General features: G+C 41.0%; 1 protein-coding gene across 1 annotated transcript in view; it reads right to left on the bottom strand.

The window, feature by feature from the left end:
- The window catches only part of Fer1l6 (fer-1 like family member 6), a 152796-nt gene that overhangs the window by 29312 nt on the left and 110486 nt on the right, over positions 1–12998 (bottom strand). The window contains exons 27-32 of the mRNA XM_017801201.2: positions 10106–10231; positions 8900–8936; positions 7294–7418; positions 5140–5271; positions 4354–4479; positions 1139–1266 (exon numbers count right to left, since the gene is read on the bottom strand). Coding sequence (XP_017656690.1) covers positions 1139–1266; positions 4354–4479; positions 5140–5271; positions 7294–7418; positions 8900–8936; positions 10106–10231 — 674 coding nt within the window. The remainder of the gene's footprint in view (positions 1–1138; positions 1267–4353; positions 4480–5139; positions 5272–7293; positions 7419–8899; positions 8937–10105; positions 10232–12998) is intronic.

Genomic DNA, 12998 nt, shown 5'->3' with positions numbered 1-12998 from the left:
AAAGCTATAGCTGTTGTTAAGGCAGCCAAGGAGTAGGAAGGAGTAGGGGAAGGTTGTTGACATGTGTTAAACACTAGCTGTGTATTAGACAGTCACATGTTCTTCCAAAAGAGTCTGAGAGTCAGGAGTTGCTCTCACTTCATAGATGAGGAAAAGTCAGAGAGGTTAAGTCAGCTTCATGAGGTTACAAAGCTTGTATGTCACAGACTGCTGTTGTTAAGGCAGCCAAGGAGTAGGAAGGAGTAGGGGAAGGTTGTTGACATGTGTTAAACACTAGCTGTGTATTAGACAGTCACATGTTCTTCCAAAAGAGTCTGAGAGTCAGGAGTTGCTCTCACTTCATAGATGAGGAAAAGTCAGAGAGGTTAAGTCAGCTTCATGAGGTTACAAAGCTTGTATGTCACAGACTGAAACCCAGGTTCCCTCACTTCCAGAGTAAGTGGTAGGCGGGTGCACAAACTCAAGCAGGAAGCGCATATGACACACCATTAGAGGGTCAATGAGGGGGTTGGGAGTTACCAAGCATTAGAAAATTCCTAGGTGTCTAGAACTACTATGCTTGTACAAATGCAGCGTGTTTTAACATTTTACAGGAAAACAAAACACAATCAAGGCATTTCAGCTCAACATTTGGACCTCAGGGGTTACCTTAAATGGTGGTCAAATGATATTATGGGAAAAAAATCTCTCTGTAGGCCAAAGACCAAACATCTGGTTCCCTTCTCCTCTAATTCTGAGCTGTGTGAGTTTGAATATGTTTCTTAACTTCTCTTGCCCTATGTAATTGATTGTAAAAAGATATCTTTCTGTAAAAAGCAGGAGGTGGTGTCTATGACCCCCAAGACACCTTTTAAAGTAAGATTTAGGAAATGACTGTAAGAAAAGTGTGTACATGAAGATCACCATGCAGTACCAAATCCCTGAGGGGAAAATTTTATTTCTTCATGGATAGCGATTTGGTTGGCTGTTATCTAGAGCATAAGTCAGTGTTCAACTATCTACTACTATTTTGCCACCATGCACATACACACACACCCCCATCATCATCACCACCACCACCACCACCCCACCACAATCTCTCCAAGAAAGACAGTAAATGCAGAAAGGACAGCATAGTCCAGCTGGGATGGCCACTGACCTTCCAAACACCGGATTCAACTGTTTGGGAATGTATTTGTCCCGGTCTTTGATTTCAGTTTTGCCAAGTCTGAGCACAATGTAGGGATCTGATTTGCCATCTGGATCGGCTGGGCTGAGATTAAATGCCTGGGGAGGAAAAAGGAAACCCTCTGACCTAGTGGCCTCACCTGGGCACTTTCATAAACAGATACCTGAGTTCTGTCTCCAGATAATGATCGAATGGGCTCTGGGGATTTAGGACTTTTAAAATTCCTGAAACTCTAGCGTTCAGCCAAAGTCAAGAACCACTGCTTTAGCATCCCTATCTTTCTATTAAAAGAAATATTATTAATGCTGCCTAAGTTCAACTTTCTCTAATGTCACCTCTCCAGAGGAAACCCTCTATTAGCAGAGAGTAATGAGAAACACACTGGATCAGGAGGCAGAAGACATGAGCTCAAGCTCTAGTTCAAAGTAGTTATGTGATCTTAGGTAAGTCATGTTGATTCTGGGATCTGTAAAATCATGAGGTGGACCTGAAGACTCCTTCCCAGCACCAGGGGTTTCTAAACCCATTACCCTATGAGTCTTGCATTTGACCATGGCCCGCTGAAAGATGATGTGCTTCTGATCATGAAGTCTGATTAAAATGATGATGTGTTTTTGATCATGAAGTCTGATTCCAGACTGACTGGCCCTAAGGCTATGGCTATCAGAAGTGAATATACTATAAGGAAAAGCCATGGTAGGGGGCCAGTAAAATATGGTATCAAAAAATAGAGAAATCCTGTGGTAAAGAAAGCTGAGAAACAATCTTCTATTCAAGACTGTATCCTGCAGATAAGACAGCGTAGGCATTTCAAACTATACATTTGAGAATGTTCACCAGTGTTGCTTAATAGAAAAATGGCAAGTCACACGCCAGAATAAAATACCAATTAGACACTCCTTTATCTCTCTTTGTTGTATCACGCATTTAAGTCTCTATAAAGTCACCTCTGGCACCCATCCTGTTACTTCTCTGTTCCTTTATTTTTATATTTCTTAGTCCTGATACCACGTCCAACTAGCATGTGATCTTCATGAGTGCTGTCATGTCATTCCTATAGCTCAAAGACACACAGCAGGGTCTTCTTAATGTTTGTTGTATGACTGAATGATAGTATGTTCATTCAAGAAAGCACTACATGGCTGTTAAAAAGAATGGAGACATGTACTGATCTGAAAATGTCTGGGGTATCTTACTAAGTAATGAAAAAATAATAAAGAACTTTCATTTCTTTCTTTATGAAATCTCTAGTTACTTTTAAAACTTTTTAGTGTTTGTAAAATTATTTTAAAATTGATTTATTATATAGTTGATCAACTTCATATTAATATACAATAGAAAATCATACACAGTAACCGCTACTACCAAGTCCTGTCCAAAGCACTGGCTCTCCATCCTACACTGCATTTCTTGCTACTGAAATCTAGGGCTGTCACGCTCTGTTACTATGTCCATTCAAGTCCCTCAAGGTACAACCCAAAGTGGCCCTCTTCCATGTTGTCCAGCCTTTGCTCCAGGCAGGAACCTGATCTTTGTCTAGAGAACCTTGGACACAGACAAGTGCAGTAGGTATTTGCTGAAGAGGGGAACAGGCCCTTCTCAAATGTCTGTAGCCTACTGAAAATGTCTTCCTCTCCTTCCACAAATCATAGTCTCCATTTCTGGATTCCCCAAACTGTGTCCCAAAGCACCTTGGTTCTGTGAGTCTTTCTGTTGGGCTAAGAGGTGAGAGCCAATGAGTTGAGAAAATGATGGGAAAGATTTAACAATTCAATAGATTTCTTTGCTTCTAGAATCTTCAGAGCTTTGAATATGTAGATGAGCTTTGTAAATCTCAGGAGTTGGAGAAGGGAAAAGAATTATTGGACACACTATTTCTCAAATTTACTTGAACACACACTCTGTTTCCTGAGGAATATAAATTAATTATCTCCCAGGAAACAGGTAACTTCCTGAATAAAAATTTGAAAAGACTAGTCTAAACCATCCTGTAGGTTCTGGGACCTATCTGTTTAATATAGGATACCCAGTATTGTCTGTGATTCTTTATAAGTACTTCCAACTAGATTTCTTTCCTTCGGACAAAGACTTCATCATGACATCCCTGGCATGTGATGATGGTGATGATACTTAGGAGGAAATCTATGCTAGAAGAATACTTTGTTCTCTCTTCACGTTAAGAAATGATTTGTTTAAATTTTATGCTTCATTTATGCTTCTTATAAAAGATGTACAAGGAAGCCTTGGATAAGACTAGTTATAATCAAACACAGTCATAAATTAAGCCCAAGGTCAACAGGTTAAAAACAACTTCATGAACCATAAGGACTTTTATAGTTGCTGTGATTGAAGGTTATTTTTGGCCCTGCCTTCCTGACAATCAGTCCAGAAAGTTTCATAATTAAAATTTTATGTTTCATTATCAGAAAAAAAGGAAGCCCTAGGCACATAATGTTTTTGTGTTTTAAAAAATTACTTTCAAAATGAAATTTCTGACTGCAGAAACACAGAACCAAAGCCACTGGGAGAATTTCAGAGGCTGCTGCCCTGTTCTGCCCTGCCTGCCCTGTTCTGCCCTGCCTGCCCTGTTCTGCCCTGCCTGCCCTGTTCTGCCCTGCCTGCTCTGTTTCGGACCAGCTCTTCCTCTCACTATCTTTCCTGTGAGCTTTCGTCCTCTATCCTTTTTGATTTCCTTTCTGCTAGTGGGAAACATTACAGAGCCAATAAAGCTACTCAAGGAAATCCTATATACTGGGAAGTATTTTCCTGAGTGAAAAGCCCAGAAATGTCCATGTTCCTGAACAAACTCCGTGCCCTGTAACGGACTGACCTGGGAGCCTCCTAAATGCATTTGTCGAGGTCTAACTATATTGAACATATGGCTATAGGCTGGTGACCAAGGTTAAATGATGTCACAAGGGCAGGGCTATATATTCAAGAAGTTTCTCTTTCTCTTCTCAAAATCATATGCACAGAAGAAAGGTCATGTGAGGACACAATAGACAAACAGTCATCTACAGTCTATCAAGAGAGGCCCCACCAGAGACCAGCCCTGGCAGGACCTCGATCAGGGACTTATCCACCCACAACTGAGAACTAAAGTCCTCTTTAAACCCAATCTGTGGTATTATTACAGCAGCCTGAGCAGACTATCCACCCACTCAGCCCAAAGAAGGCTGGCTTACCGCAACAATGTATACTCTGATCAGTACTTGGATGGGGTGGTTGGGTGGAATCCCTTGCTGGATTCTCAACTGCCCACTATCCTCTGAGGCAGAATCCTCTGGGCTTTTGTAGATGCAGAAGGAACCCTAAAACCACATAAGACAACTCATTGAAATAAGATGGTCACATGACCTATGAAAACCCACAGAAAGCCCAGTGGTGGGAAAATGAACACAACTTGGGTGTCTGCAGGACACGGGCTGTTGCTACACTGTCAGATGGGTATCCTTGGGCAGTTTACATAAACTGCTTGCAAAGGCAGTTTATGATGCACTGGTGGATAGGGGTCAGTATGTTAACATCCTCATCACAGGACCACTGCGTGAGGAACATGACAGATGGCCTTGAACTCACAGAGATTCTCCTGCCTCTGCCTCCTGGGTGCTGGGATTAAAGGCGTGCACCACCATGCCCAGCTGGTTTGAATTTTTTGATTTAACTTAGTTGGGCAACTGGCAAGTCTATGTAGATTATGTATATTAGGTTTGGGATGACAAAGCGAAGTGCAGTGGTCTTTATAGGTAGTGAGTATATTTTCTTATATTCCATAGACTGAGTTTGGCCTGCTGATCACAAACCAAAAGTATCTCCAAACATTTGGGCTGGGTCTCGTGGAATTCCAGAGGATCTAAGTAGATATTAAGAATTTCTCCCACATATATACCATATCACAATCCCATTACTAGAACTGAGTCATAATATATTTATGAACAGAGTCAAATAATGGGGTTTACATGGGAACCTGCCTTAAACTTTCCTATGACTCGGTCTCCATCTAGACCATGATCATCTTCTGTAGATTTGCCTCTGAAGAGCTCAAAGGTCTTCACCCAGTCTTCAAAATTGTTGAATTCACTCTCAAGATCACCATCATATATCTTTAGAGAAAAGGAAGAAGATTGTACCAAGAGGAAGGAAGGTTAATTACTCTATCACCTTTAAATATATCCTCATTCAAAGTCCGAAAACACAGGCAAAATGTAGACAAATTCTTCACCAGAATGTACTGTGAATACGGGTTCCCAATAGAGTCCCATTTCCCACTTGAAACCTCATGAGCACAGCCTTTATGGACTATATTTCCATCAGCATTCTGGTCTTCTGAGTTTCCATCCATATCACTTTTTTCTCTCTCCTCTCATTAGCCATGAAGTGAGTATCTCTTCTCCACTAATGCTCCTTCTACCATGGCATTTTGTTCAAGTACAAGGGTCAAGTGGTCATAGACTGCATTCTGAAGCCATGAGCCCAAATAATCTCTTCCCTTAACTTGTTCTCTTGGGTGTTTTGATCACAGCTGTGCAAAAGTAACTAATAAGGAAGGCTTAGTGTTGATTTAATGAGAAATGCCAAGATTCTCCAAAATTGGCCTTGAAAAGTGCTCCCTAGAAAATGTCAGAGCTACTGTTGATTTAGCTTTCATAAGACAAGGAATGTGGTTGAGTGAGCATTCCTAAAGCTAACCATTCTGAATTTTATAAAACCTTTTGGATAAAGATTTAAATTCTAGGAAGTATAGCCAACTCAAAATATTTTTTAAATATTTTACTTATTGTTTTTATTTTATGTGTATGAGTATATTGCCTGCATATATGTAAGTGCACCCATGTTGTGCAGTTCCCAGGGGGGTCAGAAGAGGGTGTTGGGTCTCCTGGAACTGGAGTTATAGGTGGTTCTTAGTTGCCATGTGGGTGCCAGGAATTGAACCTGGGTCCTCTGCAAGAGCAACCAGTGCTTTTAACCTCTGAGCCAGCTCTCCAGCCCCAACTCAAAATATTTTTAAAGATTTACTTATTTTTATTTTAGGCATATGAGTATTTTGCCTACATGTACGTATGTGAATGATGTGTGTGCTTGGTGCCAGAAGAGGCCAGAACAGAGTGTCAGATCCCCTGGTTGTGAGCCATCATGTAAGTGCTGAGAACTGAACCCAGGTCCTCTGTAAGAGTAGCAAGTGCTCTTAACTACTGAGCTATCTCTTTAGTCTCCAAAACATTTTTAAATATATAGATAACAAATATGAAAAACTTTCTTATGCTTAACTAATGTTATTGCTGTTTAATATAGATTATAGTACTTTGGGGGGAATTCATATTACTAATGCTCATTATTATTATTATTATTATTATTAATATTATTGGTCTTTTTGAGACAGGGTCTCCCTGTAGCCCCAGCTGACCTGGAACTCACTATGTAGACCAGGCAGGCCTGGAACTCATAGGCCTGCCTCTGCCTCCCAAGTGCTGGGATTAAAGGTGTGTGCCACCACACCCGGCCCATTTCTTAACACATTTAAAGTGATGGAATATTTGTTTCTATTATAATGTACAGACATGAATTTTCTAAGTGGAAAATGATATGCACATGTTAGAAATGCAAAGTAAAATTGAATTTGAGGTTTAGCAATATAATTAAATTACTTATTCAATATCCTCTCAAAATTACTTACCCAACTTGATAATTTACATATGTAGTCTTTGTACTCTAAATTTTCATGTCCATAAATATGCCTCTAGCTAATGCCCTCTCGCCAATGTTAAGATTGCTTTGATGGAACTGACTTTAGGTGGAATTAAAACTCCTGCTATTTTGAGTGTATACATATCCACATGATGCCAAGCTTCAAGAGGAGTCAAGGGGAACTCTGGCACTATAAATTACCTCCCAGGCCAAAGCTAAACATCATTCTTAATATAGGGCTACAGAAAATGGAAAATGAACAAGCTCTATTGTCTTGGTTTACATGCTTGTTAAACATGATCTCTCCAAATTAGTGATTATAATGCAGATAATGAAAGTTAATTCAAAGAAAGGAATTACTACAGTTGACCAAAGTACTAAGGAAGTGAACTGTTAAGCTCTACACCCCACCCATGGAGGAGAATCCTGGGCCCACATACCTTCAGGACAGCCAGGTTTGGGATCTCATCATTCCCCTCATCTTTGAGTTTCCTCTTGAGCATTCTGTCTTTCTTCTTTTTGGGGCCATCTTCTATATCTAACACGACCTCATCTGGCTTTGCTTCTGTGGATATTCAGCAGAAATTTTAATAGATTTTTTGGTGGCAGTTCAAATGAGAAGGAATAAGGCAAAAATCCTTTTCTTTAACTCTGGTATGTGCCATGTGTTGTGACTTCCTTTTTGAAAAGAAATAGTAGATCTGGAGAGACAGTTCAGTTGGCAAAGTGCTTGCCTTGCAAGCATGACGATCTGAGTTCCATCTCCAGAACGCATATGAAAAAGTAAAAAAAAATGGTGGCATATACTTCTTGTAATCCCAGCACTGTGGAGGCAGAGACACATAGATCCCTGGGGCTCATTGGTCAGCTGGCCTAGCCTATTTGGCAAGTTCCAGGACAGGTGGACATTGCTTGAGGAATGACATCTGATATTGTTCTCTGGCCTCCATATGCATACATGTACATGCATACATGCACACACACACACAAATAATGATTTTTTTTACTGCAAGATTGATGCATGCAGCTCTATAGTCAGCATCACATATAAATGCAGTATTTGTGGATGCCCTGGAGTCAGGGAAAGTGTTGGCTGGACCAGTCTGCACGAACTCATTAAACTAGGCACAGAGAGGGTATATTATTTGCTTGTTCACCCAGTTAACAGAGAAAGACCCTGGATTTGAATGGATTCTAAAGCTTTTAGTTACCTTTCCTCTCAAATGTCCTCAGGGACTTGACTCATCTGATTCATCATGAGGCTTAAATATGTTAAGGGTCTTGCTCAAGGTCATGTTAATAGCATTACTTAATAAATTCTTTTAGCAGCATTCCCTGAAGAAAATGCCTGGAGATAGACTTTTAGATCTGCTGTTTCTAGCTGCATAACCTTGGACAAGTTCCTTGACCTCTTTGCACCCCTCCTTCATCGTGTGTAAAATGAAGATGCTGTTGTCTAGGCTGTGGGTCTGGTCACAGGAGAAATGTGAAATGAATTGTGCTAATGAGTAGTCTGAGAAACTAGGGACCTGGCTCTCAGTTGTGTGTGTGTGTGTGTGTGTGTGTGTGTGTGTGTGTGTGTGTGTGTGCATGACATCTGACACAGTCTTGGCTTCCTGGTGTTGTTTCTGAATTTAGGCTGTGTCATATCTATGTCTTGTAGTGTGTGTGTGTGTGTGTGTGTGTGTGTGTGTGTGTGTGTGTCCATGCCATCTGAAACAGTCTTGGCTTCCTGGTGTTGCTTCTGAATTTAGGCTGTGTCCTACCTATGACTTGAATTGAGTTTGTGGTCATTTTAAATCTCAAGTTTCTTTCACTGGGCTTCTGCCAAACCAGATCTACCCAATCCTTGTAAACTAAGTTCTGGAACCTGAATTCAGATCTTTGCACTCACAAGTGTTGACATTTATCTTGTTGGTTTTGTCTTGGGCTTCCAGTTTGCTCCTATTTTTACTCTGCTGTTTCTACATGGAGACTGTGGACATAGGGCATGAGCCAGTCAATTCCAGAAATGAACTGGAATCAGAGATCTGAATACCTACTTACCTGTGTCTTTCTTCTCCTTGGAGCTGCTCTCCTTTGTCTTAAAAAAGAAGAAAACAGGATTATTGACATTTCTGTGCCTTACTTATTAAGCCAGAGTGCTAATGGATTTAATTGATTATCCCAACTCTGCATTCCCAGAGATGTCACTTTAAGAATATTCAGACAGGCCCCCAGAGGTCTTTAGCACAAAGCCTCACTGTGAAGACTTGGCTCCAAACTGCAGGGAGGATGTGCTGTGCTATAGAAGAGGCACCTGCACACCCAAGAAAAGGGCCACCATTGTCCTCCAGGATCCTCTCAGTGACAGGGAAGACAATCTTCTCCCATTTGACACATTCCTGGAGCATCTCACCAGTCTACAGTATGATCTTTACATGCTGGCATTCTGGACCATTGGGTAGGTACCAGGAATTAGGAAGGGTAGTAGAGAAATGGCAAAGGGCTAATCATTCACAGAAAGTGGTAGCATCCATCATAGCTAAAGGATGGAGGTTGGAGATAGGGGCTATTGTTTGATTTGTTAATTAACTGTGTCTCAATATTTTTGAGTAGTCCTAGATGAAACTGTAGTCTTTCTAAGCTACAGAATCAGATAGTCTTTATTCAACTAATCATGATAACTCGTGACTAATTTTCCTCTCTCTTTTACTTGGGGTTGAGAAATCTTATTAAATTGGTCTTTTACAATTTCCAGACCCACTTCCCATGACTCCAGGATTCTGGCTATTGAATGTATGTGAAGCCCTACTGTTGCTCTGGCAACCCACGGTTATTTCCATTTGTTAAGCCAAGATCTTCCTTGACTTTGATCATTTCCCTTACAAACAGAATTCTGTGGAAGACCTGAGGCCCCATGACTTGGGTCTCTCCAGGTAGACCTGAAGCCCTATTTGAAATGTTACTTCTCCTTGCTGACCTCCCTAGGTTCCACAGGGGTCAGATCCTCCATATACCACATGAGATTGAATATCCTTCTAGTATTTACCACAGAGCTTGTGTCCTATACCAGGTCTGGTCAGAGGGTGTGGATTCTGTAATTCGGGATCCTTGGTCTCCTAGGCTTTTAACCTTTCGTCAGTTAACAGAACCATGCTTCAGTAAGGGTTATGCATACTGAAATGTAAAGGGAGGTATGGGCTTTGGGGAGTGAAAAGTGCTGTGTGTTCTTCCTGAGTCCTTGGCTGTCACAGGCAGGGGAGACCCTACCTTCTGAGCCTTCTTCAGGGAGGCATAATACTTAGACCACCAGTCGATGACATTTTCAGCAGATTCATCTGCTATGGTCCTCTTTCTCCTTTTGGTGGATTTCCGGGAAGGTTTTCTGGGATCCGGCTAAGGGAAGAAAAATAGGTTATTAGCTGGGCCTCAGTTTGTTGTATGCTGGAAGCCAAAATGGTTAACCTGAGAACATACGGACGACTACTGTGAAGTGGACAGTGGTATCCGTTGGTACTGTGATAGCAATTCTCAGTATCACTTCAATAAATGAAAGTTTAATAGTCCATTTATCCAGCTATTAATTGACTCAGCAAACATTTATAAGATGTTCTATAGTCTGCCTGACTTCAGGGATGCAGGGGTTCAACAAACCTACATTCAGAAAGCCTGGCATTCAGTAGAAGAGATAGGCATGCAACAAATGGATACCAGGTCGTGTGATATAATGCCATAAAACAGAAAGGACATTGGTTACAGACAGACCTGGTTAACAATCATTAAGTAATTAATATGAATTTTGTGATTCTCAGTTTCTTTGGTGAAGGACAATAACACTAGCCTAACTTCACTGTGGTAAAATTTTACTGACATAAAGTAGGAAATTCAACTTTAGCTTTGTTTCTAACTTTAAAATGTACAAATAAGTGACATTTAAAACATAAGTGGTCGACCATGGCTGGCTTTGCTTGGAAGCACGGAGGAAATGTTTCCTCTGTGTTGACCCTCCTCTTTGTAGACTGGACACTGGTTCAAATCCATCTGGTGGGGTCTCCACGGCCTCTAACAACACAGTGGGCAGTTACAGGGATGACAGAGTATATGGGCTCCAGTGGGTTGGGGAGGCTATGGGAGGGTGCCATTTGGGAAGTGGGTATGTAGATGAATAAGTTTGGGATGTTCTGTATGATACACACACAAAAAAATCAACAGATAAAAAAAGACTTATATTTGAAAAAAAACCCGTAAGTGGTGAGGTGGTAGGAGAGATTTAGTTATATGTAATAGCTGACATAAATGTACATTTCAGGAGGCATTTGTCACACTGGAGGTTGTCTAAATAAGACTCTGCTTGCACCTATCAGCCCTTTTCTTTCCAAAATCTCTGCTGTATCTACTGTGTGCCAAGTACTCCAGCAAGGGCAGGAAATACAAAGATGTAATGTCAATAAATGATATCCAACTTGGCTTAACAGTTTTCAGGTATCAACAAACCTGAAAACTGAGACTGCCCACATAAATGTCAGGTGCAAAGTTGGGACACTAGTGAGACACTGGTGAGGGGTTACTGAGGTCACCAAGGAAGGGTGTGATGGGGAAAGCCTGAGCAATCATCCACCATCCTGTCACACTCTTCTTTTGGATTCCAGGTTTTTTTATTTAATAACCACATGATTAGAAGAAGCATTTCATTACAGCTTTAACATATTCAATAACAATTTCCAGAGTAAGGATTGTGTCTTTCAAAAGTGGCTATAAGTTTTTAGGTTCACAGTTGAATTAATATAGTTATAGAATATTGAACTCAGTATAGACCCTGTGAGACATAAAATTGAATGAGTTTTTAACCTTTAAGAAAGATCTCTATTTCATTTTAAAATATGCTGTTTCCTACAGAAAGACTCATTTTTAATGTTACTAACACTTAGATGTTTGCACCTGCCTCTAATCTCTACTTATCTGATTATTACTAGTCGCAGTCAGTTACATTCAGATCCTTGGCACCTGAGTATGGATGTAAATGTGGTTGCCTGCTGTGGCTGCTCTCCTCCGGCTATGGCCACTCTCCTGCTCTCTTATTTCCTCTGATCAGTCATCTGGTCTGGAACCCAGAGCTGGTGAGGAGTCTGCACCAACTTCACCACATTCAGACGGAGGAGACCAGGTCCAGTGACACAGATCTGTTTTATTGCAGGAAAGTACAGGCTTACATAGGGGTAATCCCATATACTCTGTCATCCCTGTTACTGTCCACTGTGTTGTTGGCACCCCCCAGCCATTCCCCAGTGCTTGTCCATCTGCTGAATCTATTTGGCCTATCTAGAGATCCTTGTTTTAGGAAGATCAGCTGTTCCTCATCTAGCAGCAATCAGATTGGGGTCTGCTGTCCATTTTCCCAGTTCTATGCTGGGTTACTGTCTGGGAGTCTTTTGGTCCACACTGGCCAATAACTCAAAGGAAGGTATCACCTATCTGGCATTGTTTCTTGTTATATAGCCTTTAGATATATATATATATGGACTCTTAAAAAATTATATTGACCCCTTTAACCTTTGATTAAATTTTCCTATTGAATGTTTAAGACCCCCACAATTGGCCCAGATAAACAAATTTATTTTTACTTTTAAGGTTGTTTGAGAATGTGTTCCTCATGGGCTTGGGTCACATGGACTTGGGAGGAGCCCCTGGGTCCTTTCTTTTACCAGTTCCATCTATCTGAAGATAAGACAAAGGTCCTGCTTGACCATGACTGGCTTCACTTGGAAGCATGAAGGAAATGTTTCCTCTGTGTTGACCCTACTCTTTGTAGACTGGACACTGGTTCAAGTCCATCTGGTGGGGTCTCCACTTGTCAGCTAAGGGACGCTTAGGTTGCTTTCATCTCTTAGCTATTGTGAAAAGAGCAGCAACAAACATGGATGTACAAGTGTCTCTGCAATGGGATGAGTTCTTTAGGTATATGCCGGGGAATGGTATAACTGGGTCAAATGGTAGGTTTATTTGTAGTTTTTTAAGAGTTCTCCATACTGCTTTCATAGGAGTTGAACAAGTTTGCAGTCCCACCAGCAGTGGATGAGAGTTCCCTTTCCCCACATCCTCTCCAACATTTGGTATCATTTGTTCTCTTGATCGTAGCCAGTGTGACTGGGGTAAGATGAAATCA

This window comes from Nannospalax galili, unplaced genomic scaffold (genome assembly GCF_000622305.1).
Source record: "Nannospalax galili isolate Female #2095 unplaced genomic scaffold, S.galili_v1.0 scaffold380, whole genome shotgun sequence".
NCBI classification, from domain to species: Eukaryota; Metazoa; Chordata; class Mammalia; order Rodentia; family Spalacidae; genus Nannospalax; species Nannospalax galili.
This window is presented reverse-complemented; position numbering and strand designations above follow the sequence as displayed.